General features: G+C 43.6%; 2 protein-coding genes and 1 long non-coding RNA gene across 5 annotated transcripts; 1 reads left to right on the top strand and 2 right to left on the bottom strand.

Moving 5' to 3' along the window:
- Window positions 1-482: 482 nt before the first annotated feature.
- MYOD1 (myogenic differentiation 1) lies at window positions 483-3,733 on the bottom strand. The gene is made up of 3 exons (XM_008922059.3): window positions 3,172-3,733; window positions 1,673-1,751; window positions 483-1,118 (listed from the first exon to the last, which is right to left on the bottom strand). The coding sequence occupies exons 1-3, from the start codon at window positions 3,730-3,732 to the stop codon at window positions 868-870; spliced, it is 891 nt and encodes a 296-aa protein (XP_008920307.3). The 5' UTR covers window position 3,733; the 3' UTR covers window positions 483-867.
- Window positions 3,734-4,616: 883 nt separating this feature from the next.
- LOC108640292 lies at window positions 4,617-27,755 on the top strand. 3 transcript variants are annotated; one of them, XR_001921071.2, is made up of 7 exons: window positions 4,617-5,118; window positions 6,675-6,768; window positions 6,884-7,073; window positions 11,078-11,282; window positions 23,130-23,220; window positions 25,391-25,482; window positions 27,301-27,755. It is a non-coding gene; the product is annotated as an uncharacterized LOC108640292 (long non-coding RNA). The 3 variants fall into 3 exon arrangements; XR_001921070.2 differs by having other exon boundaries at window positions 11,094-11,282; window positions 27,301-27,750; XR_001921069.2 differs by lacking the exon at window positions 11,078-11,282 and having other exon boundaries at window positions 27,301-27,749.
- Window positions 7,901-11,527, bottom strand: LOC108640291 (ferritin light chain-like). Its single transcript, XM_018076044.2, has 2 exons — window positions 11,013-11,527; window positions 7,901-9,721 (listed from the first exon to the last, which is right to left on the bottom strand). The coding sequence occupies exons 1-2, from the start codon at window positions 11,061-11,063 to the stop codon at window positions 9,218-9,220; spliced, it is 555 nt and encodes a 184-aa protein (XP_017931533.2). The 5' UTR covers window positions 11,064-11,527; the 3' UTR covers window positions 7,901-9,217.
- Window positions 27,756-27,954: the final 199 nt, after the last annotated feature.

Raw genomic sequence — 27,954 nt, forward strand, 5'->3', positions numbered from 1 at the left:
CTTTAATAATGACCTATGATGCTCGGGTCTTGGTTTAGGAATCACCAAGATAGAACATGGGGAAAGTAGATCCCTTTTCAGCAACATATTTATGCAAAGTAGGTGAAAGTAGTGCAACTGAAGCATGTTCTTGATTTCTTTGCTGAATCAGAGCCTGTATCTTCTTCCTGCCAAGGCAGCAATCTAATACCACTCCTAAAGGCACTAGTAATTCTAGAAGTCCTAATGAAAGTCAAGATAACACCACGGATTTTATAAATAAGGGTCTTTATTTAGAATACTGTTGAAAACATTCTTGGCAATCACATCGTATAAATATATAAAGTTAAAGTTTGACACAACAAACCAAGCAATATTAAATATTTTTAAATTTTCCCCCTTTTTGTTTTAATTTTTGATTTCATTTCTTTTTTTTTCTTATCCTTTTTTTCCTTTTTTTTTTTTTTTTTTGCAAAGCAACTCTTATTTACAATTATACAAAAAAATTAAAAAAAAAATGGTCCACAACCTTATTTTGGCCAGAACAGGAGTAATAGGAAGGATCTCTCATGCCACTGCTGTTCTAGATTTCTATTTTCCTCCACATTCAACAACCAGGTTCCTATTCCCCACAGCCCAGATTAAACATTGGCCATTTCGTGGTATACAATTTTATCTCTAGTCATATTAAATAACTTTAACAACCAATAAATAACTATGTGTATTTTGAAGTGATACAGGTTTGAAAAGTTATATATTTGAAGGAATTTTGAGTGATATTTTAAAACTGGAACAAGTCTTAAGAAGTCTTTTCAATCTTAGAAGGCAGGTCTCAAGCAGGGCCAGATGGAGCAAATTGTTTTCAGTGCAGTCCAGCTGGACTGGCCCTTACAGCACTTGGTAGATGGGGTTGCTGCTGCTGTTATCCTGGGGAAGTGGGGTGCAGTTGGTGGGGGAAGGAATTTGGGCTCCACTATCATTCAGACTCACTCCTTCTGGGGGGGAACAGGGACTCCCTTCAGCAACAGTTTCCACTGGAGGCAGTATAGGACATGTGGAATTATCTGTAGAAATCCTCTCTACAATGCTTGAGAGGCAATCGAGACTGGACACAACAGAACTCTTCCCATGCTTTGGATCTAAAAAACACACAAAAAGGTGCTCAGATTATCCAGTGGGTACTTAACATTAGTAGGCACTTGTGAGTATGTGAAGATTCAGAGGAAATTAATATTAGTGAAGGATGCCAATTATTGGAAAACAGAGATTGTAATTGCAAAATGGAAGAGAGGCCCAACCACAATGTGCTGCTCTGAGGCCATGGCTTCACTTAGTCCATAGAAAGTGAAGATTTGAAATCAATCCGAAATTTCTCCAGTTTGGATCAATGACACATAGAGTAGGAAGAATCTTCATGCAAAACATGGTTAAACACAGAAACTTAGTTGCAGAGAGGAAAATACATTTATCCAAATGTTGTATTTGCAAAATAGGAAACGCGGCTATAAGATATCCTCATATTTGCAAATACATCTAGAGGAAATTCAATGCCTCTCCCGGCAGCAACAGCTTGCTGGCTGGAAAGGCAGGTTCCTCTTTCAGCCCAGCTGGAGACAGAGCGGGCACAGGGCAGTTTGCTGCACTGCCTGCCTCTGTCTCCATGTTCCACACTGCCCTTACGGCACGTACTCACCATTTGGTGATTCCGTGTAGTAGCTGCTGTCATAGCTGTTTCTTCGGCGAGAGCTGCACGGAGGCCCGCTGTACTCCATCTGGAAAGGAGAGAAATCTGAGTGAGGTCACTGCACTTAGAGAAATCCCAGTATTTCAATCTTTAGTCTAGGCCATCATTCCAGTCCTGGCTGAAATGCCGTCAAGTTGTAGTTTCTTCGAATGAGGAAAAAGATAAGTGGATCCACCCCAGAATATTTTATGTGGCACAGCTGTTCCACAGGAAAGTTACCACTATTGCATCAAATGCTGAAGCTTTACAGATGATATGAGGCTTTCCAGCATTCTGATCAGATACAGCCCTACATGTATTTTCAGCTTACAACAGGGAAACTGAAAGGGCAATGAGATCTTTTAGTTAGTTTCTGAAGATTTTTCAAAACATGAGTTCCTCTTAAAAAGCTTCTGTCTACCCTCATCCCTTTGTATTTCCTTTAGTTTCTTTTCCCATTTCCATTTTGTTCAGAAAAATCTCGAAAACATTGACCAATATGTTTGTTTCCATTACTTTAATCCCTAATGAAATTACTCTTTGTGTTAAAAGAGGCTGTATTTTGAAGAGGGATCATTTGGGTAAATCTTTTTTCCAGTCTGTCAACTATCTTATAATCACAGATATTCAACTCAGTAATGATTATTTCCACCAGAGCACAGAAAACAAACTCCAATTTTAAAATGCTGTTGATATCCCATCCAGATATCTGTCCTGCACTCCAGTCACTGTGTCCCACACCCTAGAATCAGACCAGAGTCTGCACCTATAGTCCCAGTCTAAAGATGTGATGATGAGACACCCCCTCTGGCCCCCACCCTTCTTCTCCCATCCCCATAATGTACAAACAGCACTGAAAGCCTGGATTCTCCTTCCTATTGCTGGTAAATGTCTATGGAGGGGATGAAGTGAGTGAGAAGAGAAATAGAGAGCAATTTTCTTATGGATCAAGAAAAACAACTCCTGTTGCTTAGACCCTCCTCCTGCTATCCTGATGAATGGTAGAAAACAAGATTCCCATGTAACTACTATGTCCAAGAGGGCCCTTCCTCTCTGCTTTGAATCTGTAGAGGATTCAAAGATAATGATACAGCAGAAGATGGAAACAAGAGATGCCTCAGGAGCTACAGGAGCACAGGTAGGGCTCAGACCTCACCATGCCCCCATGTACCCATCCCAGGCAGCTTCCCAAAGTCCCCAGGACACAGGGGGACCTGCTTAACTTCTCATCCCTGGAAAAAAGTGTGTAAGAGATTTTTCTTCTTTCCCTGAGATCGTGGGATGTGGGAACCCCACCTCCCTTTGCCGTGGGAGTTCAAGGCATGAGAGAGGACTTTGTCTTCTGCCTGGAGAGGTACAGAAGGCAGCTGCTATAGGAAAGGCAGGAAGAGGAGACTTGCCCTGCTCAGGTTTGGACTGACAATGTCCAGCACACCTTGGTGGCAGGGAGTCCTCCCTGGGGCACTCACCATGCCGTCAGAGCAGTTGGAGCGGGGGCTGGAGGCATCCGATTCCCCGCTGTAGTGCTCCAGCACGGGGTAATAAGCATCCTCCTGCTCCCGCAGCAGGGCCTGCAGGCTCTCGATGTAGCGGATGGCATTGCGCAGGATCTCCACCTTGGGCAGGCGCTGGTTGGGGTTGGTGGAGGTGCAGCGCTTGAGGGTCTCGAAGGCCTCGTTGACCTTGCTGAGCCGCCGCCGCTCCCTCATGGTGGCGGCCTTGCGGCGGTCGGCGTTGGTGGTCTTCCTCTTGCAAGCCTTGCACGCCCACAGCAGGCAGCGGCCGGCCTGGTGGTGCCCACTGGGTGCCCGGACATGCTCCTCCTCGTGCCCATGGTGATGTCCATGGTGGTGTGGGTGCTCCTCGGGCTTCAGAAGACCCCCCACGTGCACCAGCCGGGGGTCCAGGTCCTCAAAGAAGTGCATGTCCGATGTGTTGAAGCACGGGTCATCATAGAAGTCATCAGCAGTCGTGGAAAGGTTAGCAGAGGGAGCCGCTACGTCAGTCTCCATGGGGCCAGTAAGTCCCATGGGGGCGGCAAGAACGGGTCAGCGGCTGGCCAGCAGGGGAGAGCGAGGGATCAAGAAAAGGAGGGGGCTTCCATCCGGGCGGTTCCCGTGGCCGGGCGGGGGTGCGCGGAGCAGAAGACCCTCGCAGCCTCTCCCGCGAGGCCACCAAGCGCTGCCTTGCTGCCCCGGCCCCCTCCCCAGCCGCGCCGGTCCTGGAGAGTCCACTGCGAGGCCGTATTTGGCCGAGCCCCCAAGCGCGGGCGGGTCGGGACGGGACGGAGCGGGTCGGGGGGCGCGGTCCGGGCGGGTTCGGGGACCGGGGTGGCGGGTAGGGGCGAGGTGTCCGCGGGCCGCTGGGGCAAGCCTGCGCGCGGCCCAGCCCCGAGCCCCAGCCGCCCGGGCCGCTCGGCGGCTGCGCGGATGCGCTCTTTTCGCCCCTGCTTTTAGCTATGAGCAGCCCCGCGCCGCCCGGCGCGCCAGGGGGAGCGAAGGCGCCCCGAATGCCGAGGTAGCCGGGAACCCCGCCGCCCGCCCGGGGGACAGCGGCGCGCCCCCGCTGCATCCCGCACGGCACCGCACACTGCCGGCGGCCTTTCCGCTGGCTTGCTCGCAGGAAGAAGCCCCCGGCGCCGGGAACAGGTCCTCTCCCGCGCCGGCCGAGGCTCTGCGGCCCGAGGGTAACTACTGCCGAGAGCATTCAGTGAGAGCGGGCCGTGCCAAGAGGCGCGGGGACACTCAGCGGAGAGCCGGGACGCGCAGGAGGCCACCCCGCACGGTAGCCCCGAGGCACCCGCGGAGAGCGGCCGTGCGGGAGCAGCGCGACGGGCGGGTCGTGGCCGCGGTCCCGCACGGCGGCCGGGCCGCCTTGTGGGGGGGCGGTGTCGGCTTTTCCCCTCGGCTTTTCCCCTCGGGAAAAGCCGCTGTGCCCGAGGGCCGTGGAGTGCGCCGGCCTTTCCCTCGGAATTCAGGTGTCCTTGTGTAAATTCGCATTTCAGGTTCCTCTTTCAGCTCGAGCCTCTGTTTACCTTTACTCTGGAACCTTTGCAGAGGTGGAGTCCGCCCCGTGCAGAGGCGTTTCACACTGCAGTTGGATAGCAGCGGCAGTTTGGAGCTTGGAAAAATAGGATGGGTTTTGGTAACGCCTCTCAAGGGTGCTAAGAGTTTTTACTCTGTTTTTGGAATATCGTTTGAGATGAGAAATTAGGTTCTTTTCAGAGGCACTTCAGTAATTCAACTATATGATTTCGTTGACTTCATGGTTGAAATAGTTACGCATATTTTTAATGTACCAAGAGCTACAATTAATCTCTGTTCTGCAGTTATAAATACTGCTGAAATTTTAACTCTTTCAAAATCAATGGCAAAGCTCTGTCTTCAGTGGACCAAGGACTCACAGAATCTGAAAAGGTAAAAGACATCCATCAATGATCAACCCCCAATCCCTGTGCCTATGACTTCTCGTAGGGGCTGTCGTGATGGTGGTTTCTTTTGTTGTTATATGATCTGGTTTTTTGCAAAAATTCCTAATCTGCAGTCCCCATTTTCTATTTACTTAAATGTTTTCAAGTACAGACAACAATAAGAACTGTAAGTCACCTTCTATCATTATCCCCAAAAGATAAAAGTTTTATTTAAAGATAAAACTATATGTTTTGGACTCTGTACAAGTCCGCTCTTTCACTGTATCCACTGCTGAAAAGCGATATGTCCCAAGGAGATCGGCTATTGACCACCCTTACACATTTAGAAATATATCTCCCAGCTGTCTCTGAGAGGCAGAGTAGCAAACTTTTGGAAACATTTCACTGTTATTACACAGGTTCTTTGATCCAGAAGGAATACACAGATTTATTTTAAAATCTTTATTGAACAGTTAATAAAGTAAAAATAATTTGTATTCAAAGTAGTGCAAGGCATACAATAATGCAAAGTATAAATGAGAAATAGTTGTATGCCGTAACATATTCTAACAACTAATCATGTAAATTTGGATATCAAGGCTTGGTGCTGGCAGTCTGACCCACTCTAGACACTTAAAATCTTTCCAGACCATTGTTTTAATCTGTGGAAAAGGTAATTTTATCTAACATTTAGTCAGTATTGTGGCCTATTCTGCCACTGCTCAATTCTAGCTTGTATGTAACCCCAGGAAAAGATACTCTGGGACTTGAGCACATAGCGGTTACCTTGGGCAATGTGGTAACAAATGGTGAGACTTTGACAAGCACTCTGAGGAGTTTGCCAGTATTTGCCCATGAATGCACTTAAGTGCATGAACTCACCCAAGTGCAAAGGTCAGGAGAAGGCCATGACCAGATGGTGAATTCCGTGCAGTGATCTTCCAGTGAAGGTGCCCTTGAGGACACCTTCCTCTGGTGTTGGACCAGATGACCTCCAGAGGTCCCTTCAACCCTAACAATTCTGTGATTCCCTGCTGCTGCCACCAGAACTAACATCCGCTTTCCAGTATTTCCAGGTTTGTCCAGAAAGATGTTGCCTTGTACAATGGGGCCTGAAAAAAAGTCCTTGCAAAGAACAGATCCTGAGATGCTTTTCTTAATTTTATGTGGCCATAGTGAAGAGGACGAAGGACGGCATGATCTCCACTTGGAGACTTTAAGTGCATTTCTCACTGAGAGTCAGAAACCATAGCTAGTGCTTATGGCAAGTATTACAAATATTCTATTGTTAAACCTCTTTGGAAGCCTCTGTGGCTCTAACTCTTAATTTCAGTAAAGATTAGGTCTCTCCAGAGATTCCAGTTTGGAATCTCTTTAGGGAACTAGCTATTCAGAGCTTCCCCAGATTGTGTGTTTGGATGGTTTGGGCATCGCTTTGGAAGTACAGATATTTAGAGTGTATATGAACAAGCATTCAGCAGAGAAGGAGAATTTGTAAAGTTTCTATAAGCACTGTTCCCCTTACACCTGTTCCACATTTCATCCTTCGTCTCCTTTTTTCAGGAGGTGATTGAAAAGGAAAATGGGAAGTCAGAGGCAGATTGTACTTATGCTGAGAAGCGTGGACAGACTCACCCTATCTATACACAACAGACAGGTATTATTAACAAATCTGAGACCATATTCACAAGCATATGTGCCCTCAGCAGAAGCAGCATGTGGACAAGAAGAGCTTATTATCTACAGTAACTGATTTCTCTTTTCTTTTTCAGAAGATAGAGACTGGGAAAACAGCTGATTGTGAGGCTATCTGTCTTTTCAGGCAGAGGGCCCAGAAAGTGAATTTTGGAAAAGGGAGAGAGAAAGCCCTAAATTCTGAGAATCTCTGAATACATTTGGCTAGAAGATGAGTATGAGAAGCCTGAGAAATGGACACGGTAGTATTTCACAGAAAAATAAGAGGTAAGTCTTGCTTTGAAAAATTTCGATGTTAGGTTGTTATGTTGGAATTTGCTTAAGGTAAAAGACAGTCTTAAGTGCAGGAAACCATCGAGAAGGCTGTACCTACATTTCAGAAGGTACCAACTCTTAAAGGAGAAGGTTGTTGTAGGAGTAGGTCAAACATTACCAGTAGTGTTTGAAGGGGTTTTATATAGCACTAGTTTTATACTTCAGTTAGTAGCTTTGCTCTGTTCACACTTAGCAAGCTGTATTTTAATACTGAGAGGGACGGATTCCATTGCTCTTATTCATGTTGAGTTGCAGTCAGTGGAACTAATTGTTGAATAAGGTATGCTCAGCATGAGAATGGGTGATGGAATCTAGCCCAGATGGAAATAGCTTTTAAACCACTGCTGTTTTAGAGAGCAGCCATCTCAACATCGGCAAATCCAGCATGTTGGTAAAAGAGCTTTGAGCCATTCTTCTGGCACATTGCAGTACTCTTATAGATGAATACAGGGGTTGTTTTAAAGTGGTTGTGTGTCCCCCCTCCACTAATGTTGAATCCCATTAACAAAAAGATTGGGAAAGCATCTACATTGTAATTGTCTGTCCCGTGTTACACCACCAACAGAAAGTAGGTGGGCTTTGCAGAAATTGCTATTCAACTGCAGCTGTGTATAAACAGCAGAGTTTACAGAAAATGTTTCATTGTGCAGTGGTTTTGTAGTAATGAAGTTTTCCGGCATCTATTTTTACTCTGTGGCATACTCTTCCATCAAACTTTCTTGCATGAAGAAAAGTACTGGTGAAGTTTTGTATATGTATGCAAAATCTCTTTGAGAATAATACCAGCATACTTGGCTGGTGAATTGAGGAATAAAATGGAGAGGCAAAGAACCATTTGTAACATTGAACTGAATTTATTTTCAAGAATAGGAGTATCACTTACAGTCTTACATGAAAGTGTGAGACAATCTTTCAATGAATCAAACCCCAATTGCATAAAAGATATTGTGTATAGCGACAAAAAAAAAACAACCTAGCTGCAGGCAGCTGATCTAGCCAGTTGCTCTTCTGAAGTGACCTTGGGAGCCAGGGTACAAAAAGCAAGGCACTCCTGCAGGAGACGAAGGAAAAGAATTTGGACACCTCTGAACTTTAACCAAACTGGCTAATACTGCCCCAACTGAAAGGCAAAACTAATGAGTGGTCACTCTCTCTGATGCAATACTAGTTAAGTGTGCTGCTTTTTCACTAGGATCTTATGCCTCTACTTGGGACCAAATAGGGAATACAAGAAATAGCAGGAGTAGCATAGTAATACCGTAATTGAGATAGCTGAAATAGGGGTCTGTATGAAAACTAAAGCAACCATCCTAGGTTAAGTCTGGATAGAGCCCTAGAGCTAGTGTCTTGTGACACTTGCAAAATATCCAGTAGAACCTGTAAAGATCTCAGCTAATGAAAACTCCCAATTTATTTCTCATCTGAAATGCCAACTAGGCACATAACTGTTTTCTTATTCCAGCATGTTTTCTGATTCCCAGTGTTGAGGAAATGTTTGCATCCTTCATCCTGAAGAAGTAAATTATTCATCCTGATACGAATTATTTTGACTACTTATTTAAATTGCTACTATGATAGAAATAAGAAAATTTTGTTTTAAACCAAGTCTTTTTAAAAACAAGTTCATTATGCTAGTATACTTGTTAGTAATGTAAAATATCTAATATATATATATTCAGGAATATAAAATATTCAGGAATATAAAACTAAATATTTGGATTTCCTGCCACATAAAAGTTTCCTTGTACTAAAGCTGCAGTGGTTTCTTTTTTTTTTTAATAAAAATTATATATACTGTTTAAAAATTGCACTAAATAATTCTGTTAATCATTTAAAACAGAAAAGAAGCTTAAAAGCTTTTGGTTTCTAGGAAGAATTGCATAGATTAAGTGTGACTAGTGCTGACAATCTAGGTAGCTGGCAACCTTGCTATCATTTAAACAAAATAATGGTATGGGCTAGATTCTGACTCAATAGAGGATGAGGGGGCAGGGTGTAAAGCAGGAGTGATACAGGATCATGTCTCCTGAGTTCTGGTCCCAACTCCACCCTCTGTAAAGGTTTGCCTTAGGAGCTGCCACGTAGCAGCCACAGCATTACAGGCCCTCCCTGCCCTGCTTCACTTTTGCTCCTGTCCCATTGTTACACTGTGGCAGCATCGTAGTGCAGTGTATAGTTGCATATATTGGCCCTATGCCATTTCTGTGCTGGGAAGATTCTCTCTGGGGTCGCTTCAGACCTTCTGCAGCTCCTGTGCACTGCTGCAGAGGCGGGCAGGGGCTGCAGTGATCACTAGACTCTGGCTCTATGCTTGTTCTGAACTCTTTCTGCAACCGGTCCATGAAGTAATCCCCGAGACTATTTCTGCCATCTTGGGAACAGTCGAGCCTGCGAGCATTGGTGAGTAGATCTCCCATTAGCTTGATCTTCTGGATTTTGGGCGCAATAAATTGCTTCTTCATAGTGCTTGCACTATGAGGGTCTGCATTTTCAACACTCAGGGCATAAAGCTCTTCAAAATATCGTAGCATAGTTTTCCACTGTACCATTGCTAATTCCAGGGCTTTCATCAGACCGACTGCATAATCACAGTTTGGTTTCTAAAAACAAAGACAGAATTGTATTTATTCAGAACAGTTGATCTTACTGTATTCATCAGTGGTTTCCTGCAACTTAATCTGGTGCTCCAAACAAGTTGTATTAGGATTTTGCAACAACCCCTAGTTTAGAGCATCTGTTTTTTACAGAGTGCCATGGCTGTGAACACATACAGGTAGCAGGGGCCAAGCACTTTTTCAAGGAATGGATTTAGATAGCAGCAGCTATGTCTGAGGAGCATTCTTACACCAGGAAACCCAATCACAGAATGGCTGGGGTTGGAAGGGACCTTAAAAAATCATCTCATTCCAATCCCCTGCTGTGGGCAGGAACACCTTTCACTTGACCAGGCTGCTCAAAGCCCCATCCAGCCTGGTCTTGAACACTCTCAGGGATGGGCCATTCACCACTACTCCGGGCAACTTGTTCCAGTGTCTCACCACCCTCATAGTAAACAGGTTCTTCCTAATCTAAATCCACCCTCTTTCAATTAAAAATTCTTATCCCTAATCCTATCACTGCACTCCTTGAGAAAGAGTCCCTCCCTCTATTTCCTGTAGGCGTCCTTTAAGTACTGAAAGGCCACCCTAAGGTCTTCCCCATTTCAAACTGACAATTTAGAAAGATTTTCACAATGGCCTTTACTTTCTACAGATTAACAACTGCTATGATGGACCAAAAAAGAGCATTCTGTATTAATTATTTAAAGAAAACTAATTTGGTAGAGGAGAATCAGCCCCTTGGTCTTAAATAAATGAGGTGGGTTATTTTTTCCCCTGAAAACTTTGAGTTATTCTTTTGCAAGTGTGCACCTGTGCAAGCCCAAGTTAAATCTGTAGTTCACATTCTGTCCTGAGCTGTGCTTTAGCAAATCAACTACTGCCTCAAGCTGGATGTTTCTTCTACCTCCTTCCTTACCACCTTTCTTACGTGCTAATCATGTCTAGGCTTCTACTTAGTGTGAAGGAGACAAGTGGGCTGTTTCAGTACAGTTTAAGGAGTCTCATAATCCGTCACAGCACACTGGAAACATCAGTGTCCAGCTGAGTAAAAGGAAAGGAGAATACTGTTCATATTCTTTTGGGCTAGAATGCAACCACATAGTGTTAGGACTGTATGTCTGACAGTTTCTAAGCATGGCAATCAAGAACAAAACCGTGTACACTAATATGTCAGGTAAATTATATCTGGAAATCTCATAATGGATGAACGCAGAGATCTGAAGTACCAACAATGTAATTCGATAAGGTAAATGGACTGCAGCTGCTTGAAAGCTTGCTGTCTACTACCCACCTGGATGGTTTTAGAACAGTAGTGGCCTCCTCTTTCTTGCTGATACTTCATCAATGCCTCTGCAGCTTTTCTCTCTTCCAGAGCTTGATGCAAGAAGAACTTTGAAATATTTGGTAGAGCCACATGTGACTGATCAAAATATTCACCCTAAGCACACAAAACAAGAGCGTTAAGATTTGCTGGAGATGGGACTCACTTGCAGAAGAACGTGGCTTTATTAGAACTTTGGAAACCTTAATCCAAAGGTTACAAATTTCTACAATAAATGAAGTAAGTAGTTATGGCCTGAAATGAAAAATCTCTGTACTTCTACTAGAACTCCTGCCCTGTAATACTGGGTAGGCAACTGTAGTACTGATGCTACTCTCTCAGTAGCAGTCAGAGATCCTCAAAATGTTTTATTTATGAATGGTTAGCATGTGTGTGTTTTGTAATTGTGTTTTGTCTAGGGTTTTTGATTTGTTTTTTAAACATACTGGCAGCACAGGGAACATAAAATTTATCCCTGCAGGTCAGCATTCCAGTCAAAAGTTAGCTTTCAAAGGTATGAGAAAGATGATGTAAATACCAAAAAGAGAACAAGCATAACTTCATATCTATTTATCAGCTTCATTATAGATATTATTCCAAAATGATGAATACTGCTACTTAACTGTTCTGTATACACCTTCATTATACATAGCTCATGCCTAGGAAGGCATGTCAGGAAGGACATTGACCTGTTGGAGCAAGTCCAGAGGAGGGCCCCCAAGTTGATTAAAATTTTTCCTATGAGAAAAGGCTCAGAGAATTGGGATTGTTCAGCCTGGAAAAGAGAAAGCTTCAGGGTTACCTAACTGTTGCCTTCCAATAGCCTACAAGAAAGATGGAGAGAGCAGGTAGTGACAGGACAAGGAGGAATGGCTTCAAACTGAAAAAAGGAGAGCTTTAGATTACATATTAGTAAGAAATTCTTTACTGTGAAGGTAGTGAGGCACTGGAACAAACTGCCCAGGAAAGCTATGGATGCCCCATCCCTGAAGTGTCCAAGGTCAGATTGGAGCTCTGAGCAAGCTGGTCTAGTGGAAGGTGTCCCTGGCATGGCACTAGATGATCTTTGAGGTCCTTTCCAGCTCAGGCAATTCTATGATTTCAGAAGTATTACAACCCTAACCCCACTGCAGGCCTTGTTCTGTTCTGTATGGGAAAACAACAACTTTAACCACTGCCATATTTAACTGTGCTAACAGACATATCAGCTCTTACATTAGAAGAGTTTTATCCATGGCATTGCTGTCCCATAAACAGAGTGTATTAGAGACAGGGAGCAAAGCAGAGCCACCAGCTTACACTGTTTTGAACACTGGCTCTGATGGTGAGGAGAACAAGAGGCAGCAGCTGTGACTATGCCAAGAACCAAACTGAGGGAGCCACAGCATCTTCATCTGCTGGTTCCCTGAATATGCATGTGCAACACAGCACAGCTTTTGCCTCTTGGATATAAGTCTGCACTGGAATGAATACCTGTAACTGTGTATCAAGCAGGCTTGAAGCCTGCCTAAGAGGGGTAAGGAACAAGGACATGCTTTTCTTAAGTTCTGCTTCTGATTGCCTTCCCTGCTTTCATCTATTACCCTGCTTAAATATGAAATATATTTATTTCAGTTATGTTGCTCTGTTTAGAAAAAAAAAAGAAATGTTAAACACACAAGTTTATGTTTATTTCTTCTATTTGTATGGCCATTTGAGACAACCAAAACCTGTGACACATGTACACATGTGTGACCACAAACCCTTCAAGAGAAAGTACACACTGGAATGTTTTATTAAGAACATTCACTGCCATAGTTTGCATAATCCTTGTTTCCTGAAGTCACTCATTGATGTTTCTGTTGACAGGATAGTCAAGATTAGTGTTTTATAATCAGTTTCTCAGTGTGAGGCATGACTTCAAGTGGAGCACAAGTCAACACGTCTGCTTAACTGTTAAGGTAAATCTTTTATGTCAATAATTAGAAATTGACTGTGGATAAATCAAATCTAGAAATGTAAACATCCTAAATAGTTAACTGAGCTTTCTCCATCCCATCCCACTGTCAATCACTAGAATTTTTTTTAATCTACAGGCTTAGCAGGTACAGGTTTTACTGCATACTTAAATTTTTATTGAACTAATATTTGACACCAAACTCAATTGAAGGCTCTTGGGGATACATTCAATATAGTTTGTGCTGTTTCCCAGTGGATGCTTGGCATCAGGAGGTATAGCATCGATAATTCTGATTTTTATATTTTAATGGCTGTGTTAAAATATATGTTGCCCTAACATTTGATAGGTAGCCGGAAGTAATTTTGGCATGCATGTTACATGGTATCAGAGATAACTTTTTTAATTTCACGTCTAAAGTTCATGCTGTGGAGCAGAAAACCCTAAGCCGGCAGCGACGTTCACAAACTACAGTTAACCTCGCACAACTATTTTACACACGAAGTTTGGGGGGGGAAAAGCCACTCAAGAGTCATACTCCAGAGCTGTTAGCATTCTCTGTTCCTGTCCCTCTTTCCACAGGCAAAACTCTCTCTGAATTACCCAAAAACACACGAGCGCTCGTTTCGTCGCCCGCGTGTTCCAGACCTTCGTCGTTGTTTTTGTGGCCGTGTCGGCGCAGGGGCAGCAGCGGCTCTGGCAGGAGAGCCCCCCGATGCCCTGGGTCTGGGAACAGACACCGCTCCGCCGTCCCCTCCCGACTCCGAGACCCTCCTCACCCGCGTCCGCCGCGGCTGCCCGGCAGGGCGCGAGGGGGGTCCAACGCCGCGGCCCCGGCGCCTCCCGTGCCCGTCGCGCCCCGCCGCCCTTACCAGCGCCTGCAGGCAGTAGTGGAGCTCAGCTGGGCGCCGGTGACGCCGCAGAGCAGCGCCTCCTCCACGGCGGCGGGAAGCCGTGGCGGACGCGGCTGGCGGGCAGCGGGCGGGCGCGGGGCAGGCGGGCAGGGTGACGCGGGGCCGCTTGGAGCGCGGCTCAGCCATGGCCGGCGCCGCCATGGGGCCTGCCGCGCCGCCCCCGCGCCGCCTCATATAGCCCGGGCACCTGGGACACACCTCGCCGCGCTCCGGGAGCCGCCCGCCCTCGCCGGGGGAGGAGGAGAAGGAGGATGCGGATGTGGGGGGCCGGGCGGGTGCTGCCATTTCCTGCGTGCCCGTGGGCAGGCGGTGCGGGGGCTCTGTCCCTCACGGCGAATGCGGCGCGGAGCGGGAGCGGGCAGGTGCCGGCCGGGCCGCTCGCTCCACTGCCCGTTTGTGAACATCCTACATAGTTAATGATCGACATAAAATACTTACTTTAACTGCAAAGTAGATGTATGAACTTGTGCTCTATTTGAAGTCATGCCGCACACTTGCTCTGAGGAACTGATTATAAAACACTGAATCTTGACTATCCTGTCATCAGAAACATCAGTGAGTGACTTCAGGAAGCAAGGATTATGCAGATCCTGTGATGAATGTTCTTAATAAAACATTCCAGCGTGTACTTTCTCTTGAATGGTTTATGGTTGCACGTGTATGTGTCACAGGTTTGCGGTGTTTCAAGATACCATAAAAATATAAGAGAAAAACATAAACTTGTGTGTTTAACGTTTCTTCATTTTTTTCCCCCTAAACAGAGCAACATAAGTGAAATGAATTTATTTCGTATTTAAGCAGGGTAATAGATGAAAGCAGGGAAGGCAATCAGAAGCAGAACTTAAGAAATGCACATCCTCGTTCCTTACCTCTCTTAGGCAGGCTTCAAGCCTGCTTGATACACAGTTACAGGTATTCCAATGCAGAGTTATATCCAAGAGGCAAAAACTGTGCTGTGTTGCACATACATATTACGGGAACCAGCAGATGAAGATGCTGTGGCTCCCTCAGTTTGGTTCTTTGCATAGTCACAGCTGCTGCCTCTTGTTCTCCTCACCATCAGAGCTGTGCTGAGCCAGTGTTCGAAACAGTGTAAGCTGGTGGTGGCTCTCCTTTGCTCCCTGTCTCTAATACATTCTGTTTATGGGACAGCAATGCCATGGATAAAACTCTTCCAGTGTAAGAGCTGAGCCCATTTGCGGGTGGTAGCATTCAGCACCTCCAGTACCAGCTGCTGCGTGTGAGAGTGCGGCAAGGCCAGGCCGAGGCTGGAGCGGCTGAGGGGAGCACACAGGCAGAGGCAGTCCTGGGGAGGGACCAAGCTCTGAAAAATCCTGGGAAATTAGTGGTATGTCTGTCTTGACTACAGGGTAAATTCTGTAGCTTTTTTGATTTAGCACTAAAAATGTGGTCCTACCTAGGCAGTGTAAACCATCTTCAGTATTTTAGTAACTGATAATCCTTGGTTTGTACAGTAACTTCAAAATACAGGTTTCTGACTTCTTCAACTGCTTTACCGTATGCATGCTGCTCAGCATGTTGTTGCTTGAGCGTTTATTTACCTTTAATAGATTCAAAATAGTGGAGCGGAAATATGAGTAATCTCAACACCTTTCAAAATTGCTAACATTCTGTTCAGTGACTTTGTTTAGTAAGCTTAATGTTATATGCCGTTCTGTGGAATATTTTTCTAACAGATTACCCCACAAACCCAGGATGCTAAGGGCAGAATCGTTATTCCATTGCGTGTTTTAATTGTTATTGGATCTGACTACCTAGAGCAGAGCACGCATCATCTGAGAGTAGTCATGTAAAGATGTGAGAACATTGCTCATGAGAAACTTAAGTAATTCCAGTTCAGCGCTTCCATCTCATATGCTATTCAGCCCTCTTTGTTTACTGTAATTATCCATTTTTTCATTCTCACTCTTCATGCTGTATTTAAATTAGAAGTTTCCCTTAAAAAAACCTAACCATGTTTAAGCATTTGCTTACTTTAGGCATTTGAATAAAATTGCATGAGCGTAATGTTGCAATGTTTGCAAGGCTAAAGTAAGTGCCTAAATTAATTGTTTCATTTACTTTCAACAAATTCATTGACAAGACACTTGTTTTCAATAAGGGTCCTCTTTTTCACTGGAACTCCTACGGACGATGTACTTCTAACAGTTACCTTTTAGCTCTTTCCATTCCAACTGTCCTTGTTTTAGCCATTAAAATAGTTGTTAGTGTTTTATTATTCCAGAATAATCCTTTGACTGCCTCAGAAGAGGAAGAGCAAGTGTGGTGCCTGTGTGTGTATGCATTGACATCCCAATGGAAATAAATGCTTGATAAGCTCCTTTCTTTGGCCAGTCCGAATAATGTGAAGTGTGAAATTGCAACAGAAAGCAAGTTAGCTCGTGTCCCTGTGGAAAAGTTTGTAGTTGTGCTTTGCTAAGTGGGTGTTCATGACAATAATTTCTGAGCATATCAGCTCATAGAGGTTTGTGTCTATATTAGTGGACTTCAGTCCTCTGCAAAACAGTAATAAATTATCCCATTTCAGTGATGGAGAGCTAAGACACAAAAGCATTGCTTAAGGCCATTTATTATATGTGGAGCTGATTTGAAGACTGACTAAAATTCCTTAATCTCCATACATCCCTTAATCCCTCTTTCTATGAGAACACCATTCAATTTATTTTGCTTTGTGCTTCATAGAACTAAAGGAAATACACATAATTTGTGCTGTTATCAAATGTATTATGGAAAAATTCTATTACAAAGTAATATAGGCATTCTTGCTATGTAGGATGAGGTGATGTCACATGCTGATTGTATCTGGACTGAGGAAAGTATCATCCGTTTCAAAAAACTTGTGATCTCGAGTCTCAGTTTTCAAGAAATGCTGTATCCCGGGGAACAAGTGCTTTGTTTAGTTTCTTAGTTACAACATTTCAGCACAGCATAGCTGCCTGCTATCAGGTGAGGCTGCTTTTACGGTAGTTTGCTTTTTTTCTCACCTCTCCTGGTGGTGACTCTCTCCCAGACTGTGTGCTGCAGAGAAGTTATTACCTGCTTGGGGTGACAATGTCTACATGTGACTGTGATACAAGTGAATCTGTATTAGAGCCTTATTCCCTCTAAGTCCTGAAATATGAAGGTACTTTATGGATTTCTTTGGTGAACTGATGTTGGGGTGAAGATGGTTGGACACTGAGTGATCTGGACTGGGGGAAAGCGAGAACAGATAGTTATGTGCAGGTCATTGCAGAAAGGGTTGATGACATCTGTAAATAGAGTTGGTGACTGGCACATGCCTTGATGAAAGATATATTTTAATTTTTAGGATTTGGCATGATTCTGGTAGAACACATTTTAAAGTGTGTTGAAAGTGCATGGCAGAGTGGAAAGCCAAACCACCACAGTGTGGTATACAGAACTGCAATTAAAATTCCAGCAAAAAACTCTCCTACATGCACACCCACACCTTCCCCACCCCTCTCCTTTTTATTCTTTGGCAGTGTGCAGCAGAGAGGACTGTTAATGTCAGTGAGATTTAGCAATCCTCTCAAAATATCCTTTCTCGTGAGCCTACTTGCAAACATTTAGTTGTGTCTGGCCTTTTTGTACCTTGAATCTCTCATTTAAAGTTAGGCTCTTTAGGCTGCACTTTGTAATCTGCAGTTGATATTGTTTATTCTTTCACCACAGGTAGTAAGAGTTGGGGCTGTTGCTTCTGTCCAGCTACCATCTGTTAGCTTCTTTCTAGCTGTGATGCATTTTTCATGTGCTTTGCAAATAGTCCATGTAATGTTGCCAGACTTTCTCTCATGTGATCATTCAGTGCCCATCAATAGCTATGATGGAAACAGAGGGAAAAAGTAAGAAACAAATAAATGTATGATATGTGTGCCTGTGAATTAGCCTTCTTCATTCATCACTTTGTTTTGTAATTAAGTGAAACCAAAGCTCTCTGGCAGGAAATTAAAAATGATTCATACAAACACCCATGAATTTGCAATTGCTTTTATTGGACTTGAAGTCACTTAACTCATTTTTCTTATGCTGTTCTGTTCTCAACAGGTGCTTCACCTTACTATTTTATCCAATCTTAGTCTTTTTTACTTCCTTTTTCCACAGAGGAAAAGCCAGCAAGAATTCTGGCTTTTCTGGCAAAAATTGTTTTGTTGCCTTTTTGCACCATTTGACTCATAAAGTTAAAAAAGAAGCCTGAAATTTGGGAGGTTACTACTTAAGTAGGCATAGCAATATAACTTCTTTTAACTGTCTCTTGGTTAAGGTAGTCATTAGCAAAACATGAGATGGCCCTGGGAGGCAACAATATTATGACAAGACTGTGAGGTGGACATTCTGGAAAATGTTTTTTGTCTCTATGTCAATGAGCAAATGGAAAGGTCCAGTTTGTTGTAGTGCTCTAAAGCCAGCATGTTTTAGTGATAAAAAAAAAGGGTTTCCCAAAAGTAAAAGCCTAGACCTTTTGAAGTCAGAGCTGTCTTGGTATCAAACAGAGCAGACAGAAGCTTATTTTTTGGGGTTATAGGTACTGAAAATTACTATGCAGTGTCAGATCTACACATATTTTGTATATATTCAGTTTAATAAAATGAAATACTGTAATAAAATACTATTTGAAAAATACTTGGATTAACTGTAATTTTGGAAGTAAAATTTAAATTTGGAAGTCTTCTTTTGGCACTCACCTCAAATACTCCAAACCTTAGTTTTCAATTGCTTTCCTTTTCTATAGTCAAAGATTTTCCTCGCATTGATATTTTTGTGTTTGCAAAATATCAATTACTGCAGTGTTTGAAGCCAGATGAGATGCTTAAGGATGTTCTTATGACTGGAAAGCACCATGTCTTTTTGTCTTTATTGAGTTTTCCCACTTTGCATCAGTAGCCTGATAAAGTTGCAACCCTTTGTACCTCTGATATGGCTTTTATCTCGGGCAGTTCCTTTCCATAGGCTTCCATAGCACATATATTGAGAAGCTCATTGCCTTTCTTCTTTTGCAATGAAGTTCTTCCTTAAGGAACTTTACAAATGCTGGATAATATAAACCATGGTAATATATACATATATATATATATATAAAATATATAGGGAATATATATAGAATTCTTTGAAACTGTACTGATTGAAATCTGCCCTTCAAACAGAATATGCCCATAGCCCACAGGCATATCTATGCTGTGTCCAAAGCTAACACAGGAGACTAGCTTGTAAGAATTTCTAAAATACAAGAAAAGCTTATCTTTAACCTTGTGTCACAACAGTGGTCAGTCAGACTTGTCCTCTCCCTTTGCTTTCACTCTTCTTTCTCTGGACCACTGAGAAAGCTTCATGCCAAAAGCAGGTTTGGGGTCTGTGTGTGTGGTCAGTCAAGCCTAGAAGAGGTAAGTGCATTTCAGCAAACTGCATTGCCAGACTCCTGTCTGTGACTGTTGTCCTGCTCTGACCTGGTTTGCATTTGACACCTTCAGCTTTCACTTTCCATCTCAAGTCCAATTGCACGTGGCCACGTTTGTGTGACTGCCTACATGTGTGTAGGCTTCTTAGTGATGGGGCTGCAGGTCAAACTAAGCTGTTGCCATTATTTAATTCGTGTCTAGAAGCTGTATGTCACTATTTTCTCTTAAGCACGTATCACTCTCTCCAGTGCGACTTTCAATGTTGACAAATCACTTACACTGAATTGCTCTCTCCATGTCTTTTCTGCTTGTATTTACAAAATCATTGGGTGTGCAGACTCAGCTTCTCAGCTCACCTGTGTCTTTAGAAGCCCAGCCTCTGCCACCACTCAGGAAGCCCATGGTTTGTCTTGGGCAGAGGCAGCAGGGAGAGCTGGAGCCTGAGGGCTGTCTGTGCTCCCAGCCTGGCCAGCAGTGTTGGCCCTTCAGTCACCATTTTCTCTTATAAATATACTTAAGCTGTAAGTGGACTATTCATTTGAAGTGGTACTGGCTGATACTACCCATTTGATTTTTATAAAAAGGCAGTGCTTGGGTGTAAGTTTGAATAAATTGTCAGGGTTCATCTGCCTCTGAGATCCTGCAATTGTTATTTCAAGTCACATTTCAAAAAGCATAGGCCAGCAAACTTAAGGCTCATCCATGCAATCTGTCCATGGTGTATCATAAGTCCAGTCACTAATTGCAGGTTGAAGCCACTAAGCCTCAGCACTGGAGCATATTTAAGGGAGTTCTGTGGAATTTCTGAAAACATGTGGCTCACCCTAGGCAATGAGTTGCATAAGGGAGTTGTGCAATGCCAAACTGCCTAAAGTCTGTCATAATTTATATACCTTGCCTTTCTACTCTACCTTCCTTTCCACAGCTTCAGGTAAGAATCTGCACTTACTCTTGGACAAATGAGAAAATAAGACTTGACATGTTGAAAAAGGCAGTGGCTTTTTTTTTTTTTTGCACAGCCTATGCCATCTGAAATCAGTGATGCAGGTAATGCCTTCCAGGCAATGTAAACTTCAGTAAGTGCTCCATGTGGCCCTTGAGGGAGCATTAGACCTACCTCTTTGAGGTAAGCATAAGGCGTGCACTTTGTACATACTCGGAATATCTGGGCTAGCAGAAGTAAAAAGATTAGTTCAGCTGGTAAGAGCATGGTGCTAATAAAACCAAGGCTGTGGGTCCAAGCCCTGTATGGGCCATTCACTGAAGAGCTGGACTCGGGTCCCTTCCAGCTCAGAATATTCTGTGAAATAATTCTGTGAAATAAACTGTGGGTAAGGGATGAAGATGCAGAAACCATTTATTGCTCCTCTATGCTGCTGATAATCAATGTTCATAGAGTCCCTGCTAGTACCAAGAGCACCTGCTTCTGAAGTTCAGGTACTCCTGGGAGTTAACTGGTTTGACTAATGCCACTTGCTACTTGGCTTGAGAGAAAAGAAATTAAAGCCACAGATGTGGTAAGAGGAGTGTGAAATGTTTGCAGGTGAAGAGGAAGTGACTCTAAATAGTTTGGCTTTTGCAGTCACCAAAAAACCCCAAATGAACCCTTTCCACAATTTTTGTTAAAAAGAATCCTTTCAAAATTTAAGGGAAACTGCTTGAGAAAAAAAAAATGTCAAAAGGTTCTTTATTTGCAACTTTAATGTGAACATTCATCAGCTAAATGTTTGTTTTAAATTTTTTATTACTATGGAGTCAATGATGGTGAATCAGGCAAAGCAGAAGTGGATAATTTCACTGAAACGTCATAGACCTTAAAGGCAATGCTAAATTCCAATGAAGTAATTCCTCTTCTAGTTCCAGTCAAAAATGACCCTTTATTGCTGCTTTCTGCTCAAAGCACCTCTACTAGGCCATCTAAATTGTGTAAGTGTTGTGATTCCCTAGGGTGTCTCTTTTCCTATAGTTTTCTGCCTAATTCCATTTTAATAGCTTTAAATGCATTAAAAAAACCTTGTAATGATACGTGTTAGATTGTAGTCTGTTTGTGGCACTATGTCCCAGGCAAAGTCTTTTGTGCCAACTTGCAGGGCTCAAACAATTTTTTTTTTCAATTTCAGTATCTTTATGCAGAGCACTTGCTGAATTGGACATTATCCTCATTTCACTGAAATCATGGGATAAAACTTGGAATATGTTTGGCTCCTATCAAGGCAGTCAGCACCATTAATTAGTAATCTTGGGAAGTTATTTAGGCTGGTCTTTAGGTCACAGTGGCATTACTCACAGTGATATAGTGAAATGCTTCACTTTTTGATTTTTTAACCACTGCAGTTGCTATCTTTTTTTAGAATTTAGAAATTACTGTGCCGAGTATTTACAAATTTCACAGCACATTTTGTTCTCTGTTTTAAATCCTGCATACCAAGTGCCTGCCTGGGGCAAAGACAAAAAAAAAAAAAAAGTTAGCTTTGATACTCCAAAACTGGTTGAATAAATCCCGTGCAGCTGGCCTGCGTGAAATGTGCCCAGTGACAGCAACCGCAGTGAGGATTCAGAGGGTTAGGGAGAGCTCTGTGCTGTCACATGCTTGCAGTGTTTTATTGCTTTGGCTGGGAAGGGCAGTAATGTGTAGGTATCCTGACTGCTCAGTATTAAGCGTGCAGAGTGATTGCCCTGTGGTTCCCTCAGGCATGTATGCGGGCAAACCTGATGCACAAGTGTGCAAAATTGCCTTCTGTGTATGTTTGTACATGCTGTGGTGTTTTCTGACTTTGGAACTGTGGTTAAAGCCTCAAAGGGAATCCGTGAGTCTGCAGCAGCTGAGAATACCGCTAGAATTTCTAGCAGTGGATGTTCCTGTGTGGTTGTGTGTCTGTCCCATCACTGGTGAGGAAATGGCATTGCCTGGCCTGCACTGCAGTGTTTGTCAAGGGAAATTCTTGGAGTCTTATTTAAACAGTCAAGTCAACACAGTACAGTTTATACTTGTGTGTGCTTGTGGATGAGATGCCAGAAACTGTTATGGACTGGAGACTGTTTTTTCTGCCTGTGCTCTTCTCACCACCAGGTCTGTTCATCCAACTGTCTCCACTTGGCTTCTTTTTGTAATTTAACCGAGCTGAGACATAGTCTCAAGGGGAAAGTGACTTAAATCTGAATCTTGGAAAGTCGTGAATTAAAAGATACACAGTTCAGGAAAATAATTTTTGGAATACAAAGCTATAAAGGCTGTGACTGGTTCACATGACCAACTTGCAGTTAGGTCACATTTTCCTCTAATAGTGCATCAACACTGGAAAGGCTGCTTTTACTCATGTTGCTTTTGGCAGTGCTCTGTGGTGCCACTTTTGTGAATCCAGCTCCATTCTCAGGCTCCAGAATGCTTCCAGGTTCTCTAGGAACAGGCACAAGAGTAACTGCAAGGAGCAAGACCAGATTTACAGAAGTGACCTTTGGAGCTCAGAATGGCAGGACTCAGAAAAGAAGAAAATATGGAGGCTTTCATTAATACAGGCCTTTATCAGAAATGTATTAAAAGGGACTTTAAAAAGAGATTAGTATGTATTGGGTGGTAAACAATTTTTCCGCAAAATGAGATAAGAATAAAACTTTCCTTGGATCCAGTTTGGCCAATAGCTGCTTCTGTCAGGGTTTTTTTGCACTCTTCCCATGTCATCGTGTAGTGGTCATATATTGAAATTACGCAGTAGCCTATATGGACCACTGGCCTGAGCAAGTACAAGGCAATTCTTATGATGCCTGTGCTGAAAGTTTTCTCTTAATGAACCTTGATGGGTTTTGGTTTGATTTGTTCCAGAATGGGATCACCCTTGTTCCAGTTGATGCATACTCCTGATCTGGACCCCACAGCTCAAGCAAGACTGAGGGACAAATCTTGTCAGGCAACGGTAAGATTGTGTTACCTATGCAGAGGAGGATGTTGAAATCTGGTATATGTAGCTTCTGACTTTCAGCTGTTTGGTCTGAAGCAAGGGACAGAAAAGTTTCTTTTCTTTATTGATGTAAGATCAATGCAGAGCAAAGAGAGGAGGTGAAAAATCCTTAGGAAAATAAAAAGAGAAGCAGCACTGAGAGTGGGCCAAATATTTTACTCATATATGTGAGCATTACTCATATAACTTCAAGAGAGTACATGCTTTAACTGTGCATGTACCAGCTGAGGACTTGGCCTATAATGTCCTTTATAAAGCTCTGATTCCTCCCCAAATAGTTTTTCCCTCCCTCTTCAAAGAGGCACCTGTTGCTGGTGGAGTTGTTGATGATACTGGATTAGTGCACATGCAGTCAGCCTGCTTGGCCTCGGCCCTTTGGACCCAAAATGAACTCCAGCTGCTGTTGCCCAGAGCAGGTGCTTCATCCAGCCCTAGCAGCTGTTTGAATGTAGGCTGTCATGGCCAAGAGGAGGGGGTAGGTCCCCTGAAGTACCCAGAGGAAAGACTCATCAGCAGGAAGGAAGGAAAAGGGAGCGTGCCATGGAGACCTGATTTTTATACCCATCAGACAAAAGTTGCTCTAGCATTTCCTTGTGGAAATGGGGAATAGTCACTGTCACTCTGCATCCACTGAGCCTGCCTGGTGCCATGATGGATTATGGTTCCCAAAATGAGGCTGACGGACCAGTAAAGACCAGCAGAGCCATGACAAATGATTGATCACCAAACTGCCAAACCTGTGTTGTCCCTTGAAGCTATGAAATAGGTATGTGATGGTGTGTGAGACATTTTAAGGGCTGGCAGTGTTTCACAGTTGCTCAGTCTCTGTAGTCACTGGTTTAAAGCTTCAGTGAGTGGCCCAGAAAAAGTGAGATTGGGCATGAACAGTGTTCAGGCTAATGGTCTGCTACATGTGACAGCTTGGGATTCACACTCACACTGCTAGAGGGAAAAAAACAAAAGCAGAGATAATCTGGGGTATGGAGTGCCAGGGGGATGGAGGATGAGAGGACGACCTGGGGGCATATAGATATGTGATGGTGGGGAGGTAGCAGCCAGAGTTTGAGGAGGAGACACAGATAGCTCCATGTCAGAAGTAAAGCAGCAGCAACCCAGGATTAGAGTGAAGGGGGCAGGACAAGGATGCAGGTTTCTTGGAGTAAGGGAATACTGCCTTTAAAGGGACAAAAGCACCTTAGAGTAAGGGCAACCCAGAACTGCAGCAGGAGGTAATGGGAGGGTGCCTTGCAGAGCAGGGAGACTCAGAGTAGAACCTGTTCAAAGTCATTTCCATCACTAGTGTCACAATCAGCCCCTTCCATGTCCCTTCCAGCATGCCTTCAGCTTACTCCCCGTTGACTGTTGTCACTGACCCAGCAGCAGTTCCTGTGCAGTCCTGTACTCTCTGATTATCCACATGCTGCTGGCAACAGCACTCCTGGTCTCCCTTTCCATGAGCACACACTCTGGCTGTGCCTGCATATGTCACTGTCAGCATTTACGCCTAATTTAATGTGACTCCTCAGGGTTCTGTCCTCTTACCTATATTCCATAAAATTACCAGAGTCCATCCAGTTTCTCTGATAACCTGCATGTCCACTTTGTATCCCTGCTCTGTGTGTGGTTTTGGTCATATCCCATCAGCCAGACTTTTCACTCTGTGTGTCTTTGTTGATTGCTCAACCAAGTCTCCACTGAACCTGCATAAGGAGGGGTAAATGCTAAGCAAGGACATTTTCCTGTATAGCTATAAAAGGATCATTCAGGCCATATTTCATTACAGCATGGCCTAAGAGCAGGAGAAAAACATGAATATTGGAGGCCTCTCTTTGTCAGGAAATGGGATTTCCGCAGGTGCTCAGTTGCAAATGCTCTGCATGCTTCTAAGGCTTGGCACATGGCATTGTTGAATCCTGATTCAGGATGCAAGAATGTTTCATGACCCCTGCCATGAAAACTGCTGTCTGGCCATGTTTGGAAATCAGCCGTCGATGATGACAGTAGACGAGTATGGGTGAAATGAGCAGCTTGGCTTCAGCACTAAGCAAGACTTGTTAAACATTGTAAATACAGATGTCCAATTCATATTTTGAATAATGAATATTATGAACTTTTCTGTAACAAGTGGTAAGAAGCTGGATCATCTTTCTTCATCTGCTCACTGCCTTCACAGAATTTGAAAGTGTGACGAAGTATTTCATCCCTTTACAGGATTAGGTAAGATTGGTAACCATAACTCTTGTATAGAATTACATAGAAATACTCTGGACAGCCAAATATATTGATTTAAGATCATCTATGTGGTGGCAGGGAAATTGTTTCCATTTTGGTTTATCCACTTCTTGGGCTGGTCAGGTAATCCAGCTGACTTCAGTTGTTTGTTCTTTTGGACAAAAAGCTACTGCCAGTACCGGCCTGTACAATTTCTGTCTCAGTATAGCTCTTCCATCGGGTATTCCTCTTATTTGTTTTGCTTCTGCATGAAAATTAAGGAATTGGAGAAATAGCACCAAAACTCTACATGAATGAAATTCTCAAGGCTGTTTAGGAAATAGATATATTAGATATATTAGAAATAGGGTGTTTCTGTGCTCATTTTGTTCTCACATCCCTGTCAAGTCACTGTTACGCGTGGAGAGAAACATGGAGAGAAACATAGGAGCGTGTGATGTATCTCTGTGTGAGGGGAAGACATCCCCTGATGTGCTCCTTGTTACTATCCATACATGTTTGCCCCTTTGAGTAAATTACAGCTCCCTGGTGCTGCTGTGGGTGTATCAGCAATAGTTCCCCGCTGCCTCCTTATCTGCCCAGTAGTGTGGCTGGGTGATGCCCGCACCCACTCTGCTTCACTGGTGATGAAGTGGCAGGTGTTTGCCCTGCCTCCTGCCTCTGTCCTCCTCTTCCTCAGACTCCTTGCACTGTGGTATGACTCAAGAATAATGAAAATGCAATTTTCTATTCTTTGGGGAGTAGTAAATTTTTGCTAAAAAACCAAACCAAATGCCATTCTCAGAGTGGCCCAAGATCTGTGTTTTAGCGTGGCAGCACATTTAATTTGGTTTTCCAGGTATTTTTAACCACCTACATGTGACTAAGAATTTTTTGAAGCATCTGTCTTTTGCTGATTAAAATGTAATTAGGTACCAAGGAGCTTTAGGATTTAAACCATTCCCAAGAGATGTGTGGCAATGTCCAGTGTTATGTCTGGTGAGGAACAACAGAGTGAAGCAGTTTGGGTGTAGTAAGTCATAATGTACTAATTGCTGGATTAAGACTAAGGAAATAAAGAGCCTGTTAGCAGGCCTCCATGTTTTGAGTATCTGGAGAGCAGAGGGGCTTACTTTGTATGAGGCCCATATTATGCTGTGCAGGGATTCCCAGTTCAGGGTCAAAAATACTGGAAGTGCCCTTTTACCATGGAGCTGACAATTAGCTTGCTGCCAGAGGGAAAACTAGTCTTGAAGTGGTGAGTGAATGTAGTATCAGAATCAGACCTTGACAGAGGGGCAACACACAGTCAGACCAAGTGACATTCTTCACACCTGCTGTGGTGGATAACAGTAGCTGGCTGACTTACCCCATGGCACTACAAGCACAGCATTGTGCTGTGACACAGCCTGGACAGCGATTGAATTACACACCGATTAGGTCTTCGGCTTCTCCCTGTCAGTGTGGACAATGGAGAATCAGAGAAGTGGACACGAGAGCTTTAGCAGGCCTTGTGCTCTCGATCGGAGGAGGATTAGTTTGTAAATGGTAAATTGTGTTGGGGCCAAGAGTCGTAAAACTGAACTCTTGCCCTTCTGCTGCCTCAAAGGCACAGGCTTTGCAGAAAACTCCTTCTCCCCCCCTTCTACTAACTGCTGTGATTAGGGGAGGGGTGGACATATGGAATTTACTCCTCCTTTTCTCTGCCAAAGAAGGAGGAAGACACTGGTACATTTGTACAAATTTTGCTCCTCACTATCTCTTACTATCTTTTCTTAGGAAGGGTGTGGGATTAAATTAATCAGTCTTCTGCCATTTCCACAGGGATACGGATTTGCCTGTCATGGAGGTGCTGCTGGCTGGGTCACTGCCTGGTAGAGGGTGTCTCTTAGACCTGATGTAACCTGAAGCATGTGCTTTCTTAGGAGGTCTACAGCTGGGCTGGAGAACTGCAAACACTCATCCTTTCACTCCTGTCATCTGCTTCCACATGACTGCAGTGCCTGTGCTGTGCTCTCAGCTCACTGACCCTAAAACGTTCCTTGCAATGTTTTGTACTGAGCTGCTGCAGAGCAGACTTTGCTTTTGGTGGCAGTATCCCTTGTTGCTGCATCATTTATAGAAGAGATGACTTCATCCTTGCCTTTATTCCACTGGGACCAGCTGCTCTACACGCAGGAACAAAAAGTGGCAAATACCTATAACCTCTTTCAATTTCCTGTTGAAGGTCTACATCACATGAACTTCTTGGGGTTTTTTGAGAGGTAAAGCTTTTTAATTTTTTACAAACAAACAAACAAACAAAAAAAACCCAAAAACCAAAACCACAAACCAGAAACCAACCTAAAACCAACAAAACCAAAACCTACCAAAAAAAGAAAATCAAACCCCACACACTGAACCCAAGTTGGAGAAACAGCTGCATCGTGTGACTGATACAGGGCATGGGAGTACAAAGCATTCCCACTCCGGTCTTGC

The sequence above is a fragment of the Manacus vitellinus genome, unplaced genomic scaffold (genome assembly GCF_001715985.3).
Source record: "Manacus vitellinus isolate BGI_N305 unplaced genomic scaffold, ASM171598v3 scaffold_30_pilon, whole genome shotgun sequence".
In the NCBI taxonomy this organism is placed as follows: domain Eukaryota; kingdom Metazoa; phylum Chordata; class Aves; order Passeriformes; family Pipridae; genus Manacus; species Manacus vitellinus.

What these genes read in the sequence shown, in the direction of transcription:
- MYOD1 (XM_008922059.3), bottom strand. Translation starts at nt 3,732, where the DNA reads ATGGGACTTACTGGCCCCATGGAGACTGACGTAGCGGCTCCCTCTGCT. An exon ending in CCAACTGCTCTGACGGCATG is followed by an intron (nt 1,752 to 3,171) that starts GTGAGTGCCCCA and finishes TCTCCTTTCCAG; the next exon opens with ATGGAGTACAGCGGGCCTCC. An exon ending in CTACACGGAATCACCAAATG is followed by an intron (nt 1,119 to 1,672) that starts GTGAGTACGTGC and finishes TGTGTTTTTTAG; the next exon opens with ATCCAAAGCATGGGAAGAGT.
- LOC108640291 (XM_018076044.2), bottom strand. Translation starts at nt 11,063, where the DNA reads ATGAAGTATCAGCAAGAAAGAGGAGGCCACTACTGTTCTAAAACCATC. An exon ending in ACTGTTCTAAAACCATCCAG is followed by an intron (nt 9,722 to 11,012) that starts GTGGGTAGTAGA and finishes CTTTGTTTTTAG; the next exon opens with AAACCAAACTGTGATTATGC.